Source organism: Lutra lutra, chromosome 18 (genome assembly GCF_902655055.1).
Source record: "Lutra lutra chromosome 18, mLutLut1.2, whole genome shotgun sequence".
In the NCBI taxonomy this organism is placed as follows: domain Eukaryota; kingdom Metazoa; phylum Chordata; class Mammalia; order Carnivora; family Mustelidae; genus Lutra; species Lutra lutra.
This window is the reverse complement of record NC_062295.1, coordinates 34947503-34964936: the sequence shown is the minus strand read 5'-3', so window position 1 is coordinate 34964936 and position 17434 is coordinate 34947503. Positions and strand designations below refer to the sequence as shown.

At 42.8% G+C, this 17434-nt stretch overlaps 1 protein-coding gene across 1 annotated transcript in view; it reads right to left on the bottom strand.

Moving 5' to 3' along the window:
- Nucleotides 1–10506, bottom strand: part of BAIAP2L1 (BAR/IMD domain containing adaptor protein 2 like 1) — a 96328-nt gene extending 85822 nt beyond the window's left edge. Inside the window, exon 1 of the mRNA XM_047714221.1 lies at nt 9899–10506. Within this exon, the coding sequence (XP_047570177.1) occupies nt 9899–9949 (51 nt within the window). The 5' untranslated portion in view covers nt 9950–10506. The remainder of the gene's footprint in view (nt 1–9898) is intronic.
- Nucleotides 10507–17434: the final 6928 nt, after the last annotated feature.

Sequence of the window (17434 nt, the reverse complement as noted above, 5' to 3'; positions counted from 1 at the left end):
CAAAAACACTGCAGCCCTTGCAATCTGAGAAATATTATTCAGAAACCTAAAATAATTTAAAAATACTTCAAGTTCATTACATGTAGTTCTCAGATACCAGTAAGGAGAATCAAAACTTCTAATTTTTTTGGTTTTGTTTCTCATCTAATTCTCTTACCAATTTTTGAAAGACTTCTTACAACTTGCCTTAAAACCTCTTGAACTTAACCTGCACATACATTTATTTTTTTCTTTCTTCCAACAGTGAGACAAAACAAAGTTCAAAGAACTGAATTGGCAAAGGCAGGACCCCTCTGGGAAAGAGGGTGGGGAGAGGAACAAGGAAACATAATTGATACAGGCCAGCCAAGGTAGAGGGGAAAGGCTGGACAGACTAAAACCTTGGCATTTTTGTCCTATCATAAGCTATAAACTCTAGAAAAGCACAGGCTGGTTTTTTGTTTGTTTGTTTGTTTTTCCCCTTCTCCAATGTGGTTCCTAGTGGTAACCACAGTGCTTGGCACAACTGTGGTGCATTAAAAAAAAAAACAGCTGGAGAATGAATGTGGATAGCAAACTTGACACATCCATAACAGATGCTCAAAACATCATAGCCATTATTACCAGAGCTAGCTCAGTCCCCCTGGCCACCAAGGTGAGGATTTTAGCTACAACTGTGTGATAACCACAGATCTTCAGTATCTATTCAAGAATTTTTTCTGACTACTACTGTGCACAGTGAAGGATTAAAAAAAAAAAAAAGCAAAACAACCAAAAAACCCTCAAGAAGGGTATAGTTCATTGGCAGAAAAAGTCGTGCCAATGATTTCAACGCTATTCTTTTATCAAATATTTACTCAACTCTGCCTCTATGTCAGTCACTCTACTAGATACTGGGGATAAGCAGTAAACAAAATAGATGAAAATCAATGCTCTCCTAGTGTCTACACTCCGGTAAACACAGGCTACTACTGCTAACACACAGTTCTTTTTTTTTTTTTTTTTTAAGATTTTATTTATTTATTTGACAGAGAGATCACAAGCAGGCAGAGAGGCAGGCAGAGAGAGAGGAGGAAGCAGGCTCCCTGCTGAGCAGAGAGCCCGATGCGGGGCTCGATCCCAGGACTCTGAGATCATGACCTGAGCCGAAGGCAGCGGCTTAACCCACTGAGCCACCCAGGCACCCCTCTAACACACTGTTCTAAGAGCTTTCATGTATTACAACGTTCAATCTTCACAATAACCAGCCGTAGGTACTACTATAGTCCTTATTTATAGATGAAAAAATTGGAGCACAAGGTCAAATGGAGGAAAATGACATTAAGTACATACAAAAATGCTTCACCTGAGATCTGCTCTGATCCCCAATTCCGAACCTCTCCATTATTATTCTACACAATGTGTTTTAATCATCTGAACTTTTAGCCTTATTTCTGAGAGGTTATTATTACCACTTCTGTCCCTTTTCTTCTCATTGTTATTGGTGCCTTTACGCCTTTCAAGAACACAGCGGCACCTGAAGGGATCAGCTTCTTGCAACATCAGGATCAAGACTCAAGCGATAACTGTTTAAGGACTGGAATTTGGGTTTCTCAGTTTTGTTGCATTCTTTTCTGTTGCATTCATAGTCTCAGGTTAGTAAATGTTAAAAATGCATTCCCATAGGGACACCTGGGTGGCTCAGTTGGTTAAGCAGCTGCCTTCGGCTCAGGTCATGATCCCAGCGTCCTGGGATCGAGTCCCACATCGGGCTCCTTGCTCGTCGGGGAGCCTGCTTCTCCCTCTGCCTCTGCCTGCCATCCTGTCTGCCTGTGCTCGCTCTCTCTCCCTCTCTCTCTCTGACAAATAAATAAATAAAATCTTTAAAAAAAAAAAAAATGCATTCCCATAAGTAGTAATTAAGAGAAAAACAGCGAGACTTTAAATTAGGCTTATCTTAGAGGGGCGCCTGGGTGACTCAGTGGGTTAAGCCTCTGCCTTCGGCTCAGGTCATGATCTCAGGGTCCTGGGATCAAACCCCGCATCAGGCTCTCTGCTCAGCGGGGAGCCTGCTTCCCCACCCCCCACCGCCGGCCCCTGCCTGCCTCTTTGTCTACTTGTGATCTCCCTCTCTGTCAAATAAATAAATAAAATCTTTAAGAAAATAAATAAATTAGGCTTATCTTTGAAAGGTTAGTTTGCAAAACAGGTAGAAAATGGCACATCTTAGGGGCACCTGGGTGGCTCAGTGGGTTAAAGCCTCTGCTTTCGGCTCGGGTCGTGATCTCGGGGTCCTGGGATCGAGCCCCGCATCAGGCTCTCTGCTCAGCGGGGAGCCTGCTTCCTCCTCTCTCTCTCTCTCTCTGCTTCTCTGCCTACTTGTGATCTCTGTCAAATGAATAAATAAAATATTAAAAAAAAAAGAAAAAGAAAATGGCACATTTTAGCTTAGTTTTTGAAGCTTTTTACCCATTAAAAGTGGTACATCAATTTCTGCCTTTTTAAACCTTAAAATTATAAAAGTAATTCATTCACACAAAGAGAGTATAAATACTCTAGAAGGTGGAGTAAAAGTGACAAGTAAAAGTCTCCCTCCCCTGCCCTACAGTTTAACCACTGCTATACTTTGGTACTTTTAGTGAAGAAATTGCTATTGTTTAGGGACTTTTCAACCTCCAAAGCACCAAATAAAAAGTTTAAGCAACAAACCTGAGGCCATCTTTACTGCCCAGGCTGCTCTCCTTAAAGCACAGGTAGCTTCAGAAGGCTATGAGCCATCAGTTAGATCTCTGAGGGGGGCTCATTCGTTTTGCTCCCTGGATTGGGAATACCTTCCGGTAATATTTTTCATTTATTTTTGAATAAAAAAGGAACCAGCAACTTTTTATCTCATTTACACAAGTCTCCCCTGTAACCACAAGGACTTGAAGCAGCTGTTAAAACCAGAACACAGTCCCTAAAATAATAATCAACCAAAAAGACAGACTCAAGGTCTGGAAAACAGAAATAGGAGTTTAAAATCAAGGCTGAGGAAAGTAAGAACAAAAGTACACAGGCTTGAAGAGCCACAGGAGTGTAATTATTCTGCACACATCTCTATGTACAAAGTTTATGGGGGAAGCTATACCCAACAGCAGAAGATATGAAATCTCAGGTATTGTCCCAATCAATGTCCATAAGCTACTAAACAGTATAGCTCTACATGTTTTACAAAAACAAAACAAAACAAAACAAAAAAACAAACCTATATAGGTTATACAAAAGGAAGTGGCTTTAAAAAGACCAACTTAGTTGGGGTTCAGGAAAGGTGCATTCTCACAAAATCAGATTAAGCATAACTTCGGGCATGTTTTCCGGAGGGCATTTTGCAATATGTAGCAAATATGCTTTAAATTGTACCTACCCTTTGACCCACAACTCCCTTCTGGGCATTGAGCTTAAGGAAAACATCCCGGATTTGTGCAAAGCTTTACCTACAATGATGCTTGCTACAGTGCTTTAATAGCAAAGTGCTGGCAACGATCTTATGTCCAGTAAAAGGGGACTGGATCAATAAATTGTTGATAGAGAACAGAGTACTGTGGAGTCAGCAAGCTGATGAGGCACAGGCTACTGACTGACACAGAGATGGGCTAAAAACTGTCGGGAAGTGTGACAGTAAGAGTTTAATTAACAGTATTCTCTCTGGGTTGTGAGATTCATGGGACTTTTACTTTCCCTGTGAATAGTCACAGAAATTTTGGAAAATTTCTAGTATCAGAAAAATAGTTTTAAAAATCCTCTGAGATTAAAACCAACACACACACATAAAGAACAAAATATGAAAGTGGTAAATGCTAAGAAGTAGGATTTGGGGGATTTGTTCTCAAGCATGTACAATCTAAGTGGGGTAAAGACCCAAATTAAAACTGTCGTTTCCTTCACAAAGTAGTAGTCTTGAAACCTCTTAATTTAATTTTAACTCACTGTAATTCTTTTTTAAAAATTAGTCAATTGTGCCTATAACATAAAGCAGGTACATTTTCTAGAAAAGTCACACGAAAAGAAAAGGAAAAGTACTTTAATACTCAAAGGAACAAGAAAATTCAATTAACCATAACTCTGCATCCCCTCCCCCAGCATTCCAGTTTGTTAAAGCATGGCTCATCTATGCCCTCAAAACCTCTTATGCAAATAAACCTTTTGATGTGTGCAACTATGACAGTTTTAGAGTCTATTAAACTTAAATTTATGTTTTACTCTATTGAGCACCACAGCTGTATGGCCTCTCTCAGACCCATGTTCCCTAGGTCCTAGGCTCTACTTTCTGACAGGAAGTATCTCCTAGGGAGTTGGGCTTCTGCTGTGGTTGCAGACATTGAACCAAACCTGGGGAAAACAGTTTTGTTTTGAATTTTAAAATTTTATTTGCATAGACCCACCACGGTGGCTAAAATTAAAAGGAAAGAGAATATCAACTGTTGCCAAAAACAAGCTACTGAACTCTGGTACAACCACTTTAGAAAACTACTGGGCAGTTTCTGCCAAAGCAGAAAAGTATTTACTCAAATACTTTATAACCCAGCAATTCCACTCCCATGTCTATACCCAAGAGAAATGAGGGCCTATGCCCACCAGACATGGATTAGAATGTTCATAGCCTCACTAATCACAGTATCCTGGAGTAGTCTGAAAACAATCCAGAAGTCCCTCAAGAGAATAGATAAATCATGATGTAATTGCACAGTGCACTACTTACTACACAATAGTAAAAAGGAGTTACAATTACTCTGACAGGGGTTTATCTTACAAACACACTGGGTGAAAGATGGGAGATGAAATGGGCCAAACTAATCAGTGCTTAGAAGTTAAGGCCAGTAGTTATCTTGGAGGTAACACGTTGACTGGAAGGGGGCACAAAAGGGACTTCAGGGAGGCTGGTCATAGTCTACATCTTGATAGTGTATTCGTTATACACACATGTTCAGTTTTTTGACGATTTTGTGAGCTATATACACCAAAGCACACCTTTCGATATATTTATTATAGTCCAATAAAAAGTTTAAGAAAGGGGCGCCTGGGTGGCTCAGTGGGTTAAGCCGCTGCCTTCAGCTCAGGTCATGATCTCAGGGTCCTGGGATCGAGTCCCGCATCGGGCTCTCTGCTCAGCAGGGAGCCTGCTTCCCTCTCTCTCTGCCTGCCTCTCTGTCTACTTGTGATCTCTCTCTGTCAAATAAATAAATAAAATCTTTAAAAAAAAAAAAGTTTAAGAAATACATTTGCAAATGTCTACAGGTAAGTTCAATTAATGTTTGTGTAGCTTTTATAATAATTTTTACTTTTGAAGTGCAGAATAAATAACTGTGGAATGCTGATAAAAACAAAAGTCCAATTTGTTGAAATTCCATGCACTTTAGGTTTCCCCTGCAGGTCTGCCTGTGGCTCGTTAAAACAGAAGTGCCAGGAAAGAATTAATGCCCAATACTGGAATAATATCACAAATGTAAACTCAAAAGCAACCTCAAACTTGTGGATGGTGTCACCTGGCCAAGTGGTCCCAGCTTCCCAAGCTTCATTATAAAGGACACTGCTCTGTCTTACATAGCAATAATGGTATCACAGTTCTAAAATCTCTTTCCAATCAGGAAAAAAATGTTATGACAGAAAAAGACAACCATTGTTTGTCTTTGTATTTTCATTTTACCAGACAAAAGGCTACAATACTGGGCTGTTCAGTTTAATATTTGATACCTGGCAACTCTTTCTGTTGCTACCTGGCACCTGATTCTTACTGTCCCTTTTTATAGTCATCATGGAGCCAAGAGCAAGCTGTCTGGGCTTCTGAAAATCCCATTTTATCTTCAGCAAACCTGAAGAAAGTAGTATTATATGGGAACAGATGAAGATATCAAATAGTATATACAGCTACAGCAATAAACACACAAGGCGAATGAAACCTTCACAAGCTAGACCTGTATACCATAATCTGCACTGGAAGCCATCTAGGCAGGGACTTTTACTTCCATATCCCCAATTAAACCCAAGTTCAGAAAATAAAAACAAACAAAACCTAGTATACATGACGAGAGGCTTGTTTGACTCGATAAAACAAAAGTACCTCATTTTTTTATTAAACAAATTTTTGTTCAAAACAAAGATGATGAACAAAGTGGCAGAAAATTCTGGTGATATCTTAGATCACCAAATACGAAAAGGCATTTGATTTGTGCATTTTTTGACTGCTAGAAACTAAACTACTATACAAAAAGGAGATGAATGGAGGCTGGCGGGGAAAATGGCACGTGGACACTGCTCCCTCTAGATTTTTGGGTGTGTGTTTCTCAACAGTAAACAAAATCCACATCCACCTCGAGGGATGATGTATACTTAGATTGAAACAAATGCTCTATGGAAAGTGTCAAGGGATGTGAGGGAGCCTAGCATAGGTATTCACTAACTAAATAAATGTTCATATAATCAACAAACTCACACACCTACTACCTGTCAGTAACCATTCAGAATGTAACAAAGCCAAGCTCCTCTCCTCTGGGCACTCGAAATCTAGTTGGAGAGGGATGAGAGATAAACAAGTCTGTCATACAGAATATCTTAAGATACTAAGCACTATGTGAGAAAGGTAAAGTCAGTGGGATTGGGAGATGGATGGCAATTTTAAACAATTTTAAAGAGTTGTTTGAGCAGGTGACATTTAAACAAAGACTTACCTGCCCCTTTCCCCCTCCTTTTTAAGTGACTTTCTCCCCCTTCATTGCTGCTTATTTAGCAAGGGTAAGGTAGGTACAGGATGGATGACATCATACCCATTCCTCCTCAACTTCCTAAGACTTTATCTGTTCTAACTTCTAGGAAGGTGTGGTTACTCTTACTTAAGGTTTTTTTTTGTTTTTTTTTTTTAACTTTACCTCTTCCTTGTACCACTAAAGCATGTACTCATCAGAAAACCATGCAAAATCACAAGCAAGCACTAAGGGCAAATTATGGGCATACTATGTAGAGACGGGGAGGGATCTTTGGCTGACCTTTAATTAGCAATGGTAACATTACTTGACTTTTTGGGGGGTTATTATCATACCATTTGTTTGTGAAGCCATAAAACACACATCCTCCTGGGATTCAGCATGGGTTTCCACTAATCATTTGTCTAAGGACACATTTTAGAGAACTGAGCAAATGTGTAAATAAATACTGAAAGATATTTGATACTGCATTACAGAGAATTACACTAGTTTATAATCCCTCACTTCTTCCAGAGAATTTATTCTTTTTTTCAAAGTTGGAGAAATTTGAGTATTTAAAAAAAAAAATCTAAAATCCATACTAGCAAGTCATTAAATCTCAGTTCCAGGTGCTATTGTCAATGCATCTGGTTAGGTTATGTTTCCATTAGTAAAACACTGTAGGTTATTAGGTAACATAAAGGAAATCTCTTAAAAACAAAACAGAACAAAACAAAAAAAAACCCCCAAAACACTAGATTCAGTCATTTAAGCATCCAACTCTTGATTTATGCTTAGGTCAAGATCTCAGGGTCATGAAATGGAGCCCCTCATCCCGGCTCCTTGCTGGGTGTGGAGCCTGCTTAAGATTTTCTCTCTCCTGGGGCACCTGGGTGGCTCAGTGGGTTAGGGCCTTTGGCTCAGGTCATGATCCCAGGGTCCTGGGATGGAGCCCCGCATCAGGCTCTCTGCTCAGCAGGGAGCCTGCTTCCTCCTCTCTCTCTGCCTACTTATGATCTCTATCTGTCAAATGAATAAATAAAATCTTTAAAAAAATGCAATCTTTAAAGAAAAAAAAAAGATTTTCTCTCTCCCTCTCTGCCCTGCTCCCTCCCTCTCTCAAAATAAAATGAATAAACAAATTAAATAAAATAACTAGTCATCACACTGTGAGTTTTTTTTTATGATATTAAGCTTAAATTGTTTTCAGCTTTGGTTGTCAGAGGGTGGGATAGGGAAGAACTCAATGAGGAGGTGGTGAAGGTTTTCAGGCTTTCAGTCAGACTTGTGAATGTAAAACTTCACTACACATTTCCATCATAGCCAAAGCATGAGCCAGCAGTATTCACTTCATAGACTATACATAAACTTGCTGTCCGGAGCTGTAAATTCTTTTACCACCATTCAACATAAAAAACACAATCCCAAAACATTAAAGAAAAAATGGTGATTAAAGTCACAATCGACACTTGCGAGCTTTTAATATGTTTTAAGACACCTGGGAATGGAAAGTAGTCAGTAACTAGTTTCTGACGTTCACTTTAACTTTGCAAAGTACGAAAATGATTTACACTGCCTAATGTCTATAAATATGTATAACCCAAACTGAAATCTACACTTTTGCATCCTGCCCTAGTTCTTTGGAGTTGGCACTTGTGGCACTGTAATTCACTGGAGGACAGCCCCTCCACTGAGTCATTGCTAAAGTAAAAGGAAGAAGTGGGAGAAAAAGAGTTACTTCAGAGCATCTGATTGCTTGTCTCAAACTGATCTATCATCCCAGATTGGAAAGATATATGTGCCTGTCTCCTTGGAGGCAACTTAGGTGTTCACATGTTTTTCTGCCCCACTAGATACTTAAGACTGCCTGAAATCGACAACGATCTGCATTCCTCTCTTGGATATGGTTTTTCCTTAACTGACAGTCATCAGAGTAGCTCCAACTCCCCAAATCTAAGAGTGTCTTATTTACACACTGTCAACACCTCACACTGCTGCCTGCCACACTATCTTCAGGATTATGGAAATATTAACAAGCTCAATACAAATGTAAAACTTTAACAATCAACAATTTCCGGGATTTCTAAAAATTGCTCTCCATTAAGACAACATTAAGACAAGGTAAGTTCCTTACCGAGACCAAAAATGCTGTGTCAACTGTGTCCACCGTATCTAGCCAAAAAGTGTAATTCACGTTACCTATACGTGTATCCAGATGAAGGGAATCAATTGTTTTGAACCCGAAGGTTCAAATTTTTTTATGATTATGAATATATTTTCATGCTCTTCTTTATTCTTATCCTACAACAGTCAATAAACCCCTCTGATTTCAGGTATTCAGACTTTGCGCATCTAGAAACCCAATTTTAGGGTTAAAAAAAAATAATCTATAAAGGTGACCAAACTGTTGGCCTTAAAAATGGCTACAAATGAATTTGGAGAGCTTGTGTTCAATGAGCCCAAGCCGAATTAAAACAAAAGTTGTTTTGTCGTCTATTAATAGCCGATTATTAAGCACGTATCTTATTTCAACTGGAATTCATTTACGAGTACTTAAACTTCCTAAACTGGCCACTAATCCTAAATCTGTGTCTGTTATTGGAGAACCGCCTTAAGAGAGTGACCGTCAACGCTCTCCTGTAGGTTAGGTCCATTTTACGGCAACCTCGCGGAGCAGTCCGTGTGTCCAGGCCGAGGGGCTCGGGGAGCCGCGCGCGCCAGGGTCCGGGAGGGCGGGAGCCGACGCCGGGAGCCCGCGACGCCCCCCAGAGGCGCCCCTGGCGCGGCCCGAGCCCCGCACGGCGCTCGCCCGGTCCCCGCCCGCAGGAACGAGGAGCTGCTCCTCGGGCGCCGCGGCCACGCCGGCGCGTCTCGGACTCCGAAGGCAGCCGGCGGGAGGTCGCGGCCCCCAGGCAGAGGACAGACCCCTCCCCCCCTTCTCCTACGCCCTCCCGACACGTTGGGCCGTGAAACGGGCAGCTAGCAGGGCGGCCCGAGCGCCTGGAGTGGGGGGAGGGTGTTCCCGCGTAAAGTCAGCTCCTCGCGTCGACCCTCCCCCGGCGACAACCGCGAGCCGCGCCGCGGCCTCCCCGCTTCCCGCGGCCCCGAACTCCGACCCCCGTCCTCCACGGGTCCCGGGCCGCCCCGCACCCCCGGCCGCGCCCCGCCCTCGGGCCTCCCGCCCTCAAACCCCCGTGGTCCCGGGCCGTGCTGGGCTCGCTCACCCGGTAGGTGCTCTCCGTGAGCCGGTTCACTTCCTCCGGCCCCCGTGACATGGCTGCAGCCGCCCGGCCGGCGAACGCGGGAAGACGCGGCCGGGCCTCGTGGCCGCCCTGACTTTGGGCTGCGGGAACGCCGGGGGCGCGGCTGAAGGGCCCTCGAGGGTCGGCGGCTGCCGCAGCCGTCGGCTCCGAAATGCCGGCGCGCTCCTCCGCCGCCAAAATGTCAAAACTTGTAGCGCCGCCGCGGCCGCAGCCACCGCCCGCGAGGAATTGAGGAGACGCGGCCTGACGCGGCTGGGCGAGCCGGGCTGGCTGCGCGGGCGGGGCCGCCCCACCTGAGGCGCGCGGGGTGGGCGGGGCCGGGCGGGCGAGGCGGCCCCACCTGAGGCGGCCGAGTGGGCGGGGCCGAGGGGCCGGGGCAGACGGGAGGAGGCCGGCTGGGCCCAGTAGGCGGGGCGTCCCCACCTGAGGCGCCCCAGGCCCGCCGGCCACCTCTTGCCCTCTTGCAGCGGTCGGAAAGCTCCCGGTGACGCTGCGACCCGGATCCTGGGAGGCGTTAGTACGTCGTGATGCCGCGCTGCTTGGACAGAGCCCGCACGGGGGGGTGGGGAGGGCAGTCCCCGAGACCCACACTTTCCGCGGGCGCCCCAACGTGCTGCCTTTTGGGGACTGCGAGAAGAGGGATCCACGTCCCCCAGTTGTATTGATTTCTCTGTTTGACCCCCGTCCTGCTCACCCTTCTCGCTGACCTCAAAGATCTGCGGGATCCCAGGGCACGGGCTGTCATAAATGGAGAAAAGGGGCTGCCACCTGTAGTTTTGGAAGCTCCCAGTGTATCAGAAACTTAATAAAATTTGTGGTGACAGAAACGGCTGTACGTTTTTAAACTTTAAGACCGACCTTTAACTCGATGTAATATAGCTGTGCTATTCATGAGATCGTTACTAGATTTAGAAAACTGGGGCTCTTGGGTGGCTCAGTGGGTTAAAGCCTCTGCCTTCCGCTCAGGTCATGATCTCAGGGTCCTGGGATCGAGCCCCCGCATGGAGCCCCCGCTCCGCTGAGCAGAGAGCCCGCTTCCTCCTCTCTCTCTGCCTGCCTTTTTGCCTACTTGTGATCTATGTCTGTCAAATAAATAAATAAAATCTTTAAGAAAGAGAAAGAAAACCATGGTGAGCTGAGGTGTAGTGGAGGGAACTCTTCCTTTCAGCACTCAGTGTAAGCAGGTGCCTGGGTCCTAATACTCTGCTTTGTCTGCACCCCAGCCGCAGCCCAGATCCCGAGGATCCAGAGCCGGTTTTTCGAAACAGGAACGACGGCTTACTACCGGAGACATCCTCCCAATAAGGAAGTCTTATTCTGGTTTTTAAAAATTTCCATTTGGGTGGATTGCATCTTTTATGAGCTGTTAGGATATAAAGCTTCTAAACTGCTTTTGTGGTAAAAGTTCAATTGGAAATGTACACAAAGAAGGTACTGTGTGGCCCAGATGGGGACACCAAGAGAATGAGATGCGGCTAGACTTAGAAATAACCACCTGGACTCTGGGACAATGGTATCCGGTTTTGCAAATTATAAAACATCATGCTTGGGAACCAAAAGATTATATGTTCTTGGATGTTGGGGGGAAATAACACATCAGCCCTAGGTCTCAGGCAGTGGAGGCAGCTGCCTCCTTCCTTAACAGATTTCTAACATTTGACTCCTAAGATTTGCCAACTGGGTTTCATTTGCCATATTGAGATGAACTCATGACCTTATAATTACCAACAATACGTATTGGGCTTTTCAAGCATGCCTGCTGGTTTTCATTTAAGCTTGAAATCCCTGCCTTAGGGCACCTGGGTGGCTCAGTTGGTTAAGTAACTGCCTTCGGCTCAGGTCATGATCCCAGAGTCCAGGGCTTGAGCCCCATGTCAGGCTTCTGACTCAGCAGGGAGCCTGCTTCTCCCTCTCCCTTGTGCCTGCTGCTCTACCTGCTTGTGCTCTCGCTCTCTCTGTGTCAAATAAATAAATAAAATTTAAAAAAAAAAACTAACCTAAAAAAAAAAGAAAATCTCTGCCTTAACTTTGCAGGTCACTTTTGTCTTAGCACACACCTCTGTGCCTTCTGATGAATGGGGTCATTTCACTCTGCTGCAAGCCAGTCAACCGAGGAGCTGGAAAGAGCAGAGACTTAACCTTTAACACCCCACAGCTCAGTTTAGATTCAGAAAATACAGATTTACAAGCAATCATAAAACCAGCAAGTATCTCAGGTGGCTTGATTTGATTACCAAGGTTGAAATTTAATCAAAGGACCAGGTTCATAACTGTATGCAAATTGACAAGCAGATATTCAGTCACATTTAACTCTCCTTTATGGAAACAATTTCCTGGTTAGGATCAACCTACTCCTTTAGAAGTCTTTGAGAATGGGGCGCCTGGGTGGCTCAGTGGGTTAAGCCACTGCCTTCGGCTCAGGTCATGATCTCAGGGTCCTGGGATCGAGTCCCGTATCGGGCTCTCTGCTCAGCGGGGAGTCTGCTTCCCTCTCTCTCTCTGCCTGCCTCTCTGCCTACTTGTGATCTCTCTCTGTCAAATAAATAAATAAAATCTTTAAAAAAAAAAAAAAAGAAGTCTTTGAGAATGGTCAGTTCTTGGGTCATACGGGTATTAAGAGTAATGCCGTTCAGCTCCCAGCTCGGTAATTGGCAGTGTAGATGCCCAGTAAGTGTTTGTTGAACAAAAAGAAAAACTGAGTATTAATTATCTGCTCTGTGCTGGACACTCTGCTGGGGGGGGGTGTGGCGGCATGGGGAGCGATGTAGGAGTGCAAGACCCACACCTTTAACACATGTGCAAGAACTAGAATTCAAGGAGGACCATAATGGAAGCTATAGTTGAGGCACAATCAACTACTAACTAGCCCTGATGAGGGGCTCTCAGGCTGGACAGGTGCTCTGGGATGTCCAGGACAGTTCCCTATGTTTTGTGACAAAAGAGGTCTCTATTGATAAGATAGTAGTTTGGGGGTAGAGTCCCATCTAAAATACCAAGAGGGAGGATGGGGCTTTCAGGGTTCTCATTCTGGAAAAAAAAAAAAAAAAAAATGCGGGTTGAAGACTCATTAGCCATTCTGGAACTCTCTTCCAGTCCAAGCTGCCCTAACTTCTCCAGCACAGCAAGTTCACTGCTGCTATAGAGTTTCTCACAAGCTGTTCCCTCAGCCTAGAATGTGCGCCCCTCATCCCCTCACCCCTACCCCCCCACCCCCGCCGCAGCATTTTTCTATGATTGGATTTCAGCCTAGACACAGCCTCAGAGAGGCCCTTCCCTCACGGCTCGCCCTGAAGATGCTATTTCAGGTCCTCTCTATCATGGCATGCAATTTTCATTCTAGTAGTGCTTATCGCTCACTATGGTAAGGCTGGAAAATGGCTCCGCAAGGATGTCCAAGTCTACGTTTTGGAACTGTGAGTGTTAACTTATATGACAGAGAGAGTCTGCAAATGGGATCAGAGATTTTGAGAAGAAGGGATTGTCTTGGAATGTCCGGGTGGACTGGTTATAATCACAAAGGGCCGGATAAGGGCGACACAGGAGAAGTCAGAGGAGATGCGATGACAGGGACAGAGCCTGCAGTGATCCACTTTGAAGGTGGAGGGAAGAGGCCGAGGAGTACAGGAGGCCAATAGGAGCTGGAAAGGCAAGTGCACAGAGCCTCTCCTCAGAGCTTCCAGAAGGAACTACCCCTGCAGACACCTTGATTTCAGCCCCACGAGACTCATTTCAGACTTCTGCCCCAGAACTGTAAAATAATAAATGGGTATTGTTTGAAGCCACTCAATGTGTAGCAATTTGTTTCTGTAGCAATGGGAAACTAATACACTAATCTTTTCCTTTTTCATTTCTTTATTGATAGATTCTTTCTGCCTCTTTCTCCCATCAGAATGCAAATGTCACCAGGGCAGGCATGACTCCTGTCTGGGGCACAGCAGGTGCCTCATGCCTGGCACATAGTAGGTGCTCCAGAACTGCTAGGAAGACACATTTAGGAGGTAGTCAAGACGCTCTTCATTTCACAAAAAGCAGCTATATCAGGGGTTTTCTTTTCCAGCTTTCAAAAAACAATAAAATAGACCGCAGAACAGAGAGTCATACAAGAATATACAGATATTAGTTTCAATTCAGCAAATCCCGAAAGGTAAATGTTCTAAAACGTAGGCATAAACAGATTTAGAGAAAAAGTCCTGAACTTTCTACAATGTGCTGTGCATTGTGAAGTAGACATCCGGTCACCATTATATGAATACCCTGAGAATGTTAGTGCTCAAAAAAGGATAAATACTCACCTATTTATAAAAACACTAAATAATGTCCATAAAGTATAGTGGCTTATTAACATCTGGTATAAGTTCTCCTATGAATAAGAATTAAATGCAGAATGTATTAATATACTTTAAATGCTATATAACCATGAAGCATTCAACGGGTTCCGTAAGTCACACGTGAAAACCAATTTTGTCATTTCAGTGGTATTTGAACCACTTCTGCTTTTCAACTTCGTTCAGTTTTTTTCAACTTGGTTCAACTTTGTTGAAGAAAGCTCAAATCTTAATCCATCTTCTCTGTCCTTTATGAATTACTAACAAGTACTGTGGAAATGTTATTTTGTTATTTTCTAGAACGGACATGTTATTCAGCAACATTTTATTATTAGTTGTTGTCTCTTGAGTCAAAGAACACTTAGGCTTGTAACAAAATCAGAACTGGAGATTTGAAAGGGCTCTCACTACCGACTCATCGTTTATCTAGACATAGAAATCATATTTCTCTTTTACATTTTTTTACATCTTTCTGTGCTGCATTCTGGATAATTTCTTCAGAATTATCCTCTGAATCACTCATTCTTTCCTTGACTGTGTCAAATCCCTATGTAATTAATCTGTCCATTGAGTTTTAAATTTTAATGTATTTTTTATTTCTATAATGCTATTTCATTCTCTTTCAACTCTCACTGTTAAAAAACAGTTTTATTGAGAAGTAATTCACATACCATATAAGGTACCTATTTAAAGTGTACAGTTTAATGGTTTTTAGGTTATTCATGAAGCTGTACAATCCATTTTAGAACATTTTCATCGCCTCAAACAGAAATCCTGTAGTCATTAAGAGTTACCTCCTCCCATTTTCCATCAACCCTCTCCCTTAGTGCTATACAACCATTAAATCTATTTTCTGTCTCTGTAGATTTTGCCTACTCTGAACATTTCACACATATAACATGTGGTCTTTTGTGATTGCTTCTTTCATCTAGTATAGTGTTTTCAAAGTTCATCCATGTTCTGGTATATATCAGTACTTAATTCCTTTTAATTGCTGAATAATAGCCCATTGTGTACAACTCTTTTTTTATCCATTCATCCATTGGTGGACATTTGGATTATTTCCATTTTTTGGCTTTTGTGAATAATACTGATGTGAACATTTGTGTATAAGTTTTCATGTTTCTTAGGTACATATCAAAGAACGAATTTGCTGGGTCATTCTATGCTAAACATTCTTGAGAACTGCCATATGGTTTTTCAAAGTGGCTGCATCATTTTACATTTCTACCAGCAATGTATGAAGGGTCTGATTTTCCCACATCTTTGTAAACATTTGTTATTGTCTGTTTTTATTATTATTATTATTATTATTATTATAGCTGTTCTACTGGGCATGAATTGGTAGCTTGTGGTATAGATTTGCATTCTCTAATGGATAATGATGTTGAACATCTTTTTTTTTTCCCCTAAGATTTCTTTATGTGAGAGAGAGAGAAATAGAGATAGAAAGTGTGTGTGTGGCGGGGGAGGGGCAGAAGGAGAGAATCCCCAAGCAAACTACCTGTCAGGCACGGAGCCTTACTTCGGGCTCATTCCCACGACCCATGAGATCACAACCTAAGCTGTTCTAACTGACCGAGTTTAAATGACCGAGTCACCCAGGTGCACCTTGAGCATCTTTTCAGAGACTTATTTCATATCATCTCTGGAGAATATCTGTTCAGTTCCTTGACCCATTTTAAAACTGTGTTATCTTCTGATTATTGAGTCGTCAGTGTCTTTTATATATTCTGGATATAAATCTCTTGTCAGATATATGATTTACAAATATTCTATTCCAATCTGTGTGTTGTCCTTTGAAATACACATCTTTTTTATTTTCTGTTGTTGCTTGTGATTTTGGTGTCATATCTACGAAACCTTGCCTAACCCAAAGTCACAAAGATTTACCCCCATGTGTTCATCGAAGAGTACTATAGTTTTAGCTCTTATATTTAGATCTACATTTCATTTTGAGTTAATTTTTGGATCTAGTGTAAGAAAGGGTTCCAACCTTATCCTTTGGCTTGTGGCTAACTAGTTGTCCCAACACCATTCGTCGAGATCATTCTTTCCCTCATTTGAATTGTCTTGGCGCCCTTGTCAAAAATCAGTTGACCAGGGGGCCTGGGTGGCTCAGTTGGTTACGGCTGCCTTTGGCTCAGGTCATGATTCCAGGGTCCTGGGATCGAGTCCCACATCGGGTTCCTTGCTCAACAGAGAGTCTGCTTCTCTGTCTCCCTCTGCCTGCTGCTCTGCTTACTTGTGCTCTCTCTCTGTCAAATAAATAAATAAAATCCTTTAAAAAATCAATTGACTGTAAATGTAAGGGTTTATCTCTGGACTTTGTATTCTATTCAACTGATCGATATGTCTGTTCTACCACAGAACTGCTATACTGCCTTGATTGCCATAGTTTTGTACTAAGTTTTGAAACTGGGAAGTGTGAGTCCTTTGACTTTTTTAAGATTGTTTTTGGCTCTTCTGGGTACCCTGTATCTCCATATCAATTTTAGGATTCACTTATTGATTTATGCAGGAAAAGCATCTGGGATTTTGATAAGGATTTTGTTGAATCTGTAGATCAATTTGGGAAGTATTACTGTCTGAACAATGTTAGCTCTTCTGACTCTTGAATATGGAATGTCCTCCCATTTATGTAGGTCTTACATTTCTTTAAGCAATGTTTTATAGTTTTCAAAGTGTAAATTTTACCCTTCCTTTTTTTAAAAAAATATTTTATTTATTTGACAGAGAGAGAGATCACAAGTAGAGCTGTAGGCAGAGAGAGAGAGGGGGAAGCAGGCTCCCCACTGAGCAGAGAGCCCGATGCAGGGCTCAATCCCAGGACCCTGAGATCATGACCTGAGCTGGAGGCAGAGGTTTTAACCCACTGAGCCACCTAGGCACCCCTACACTTCCTTTTAAAAAAGATTTTATTTATTTATTTATTTATTTATTTATTTATCTATCTATCTATCTATCTGGGAGAGAGAGAGCTCGAGCAGGGGGAGAGGCAGAGGGAGAGAATCTCAAGCAGACTCCATGCCTAGCATAAGGCCCAATGTGGGGCTCCATCTCATGACACTGAGATCATGACCTGAGCTGAAATGAAGAGCCAGATGCCTAACCGACTGAGCCACCAGACACCCCTACACATCTTTTGTTAAATTTATTCCTAAGTATTTTT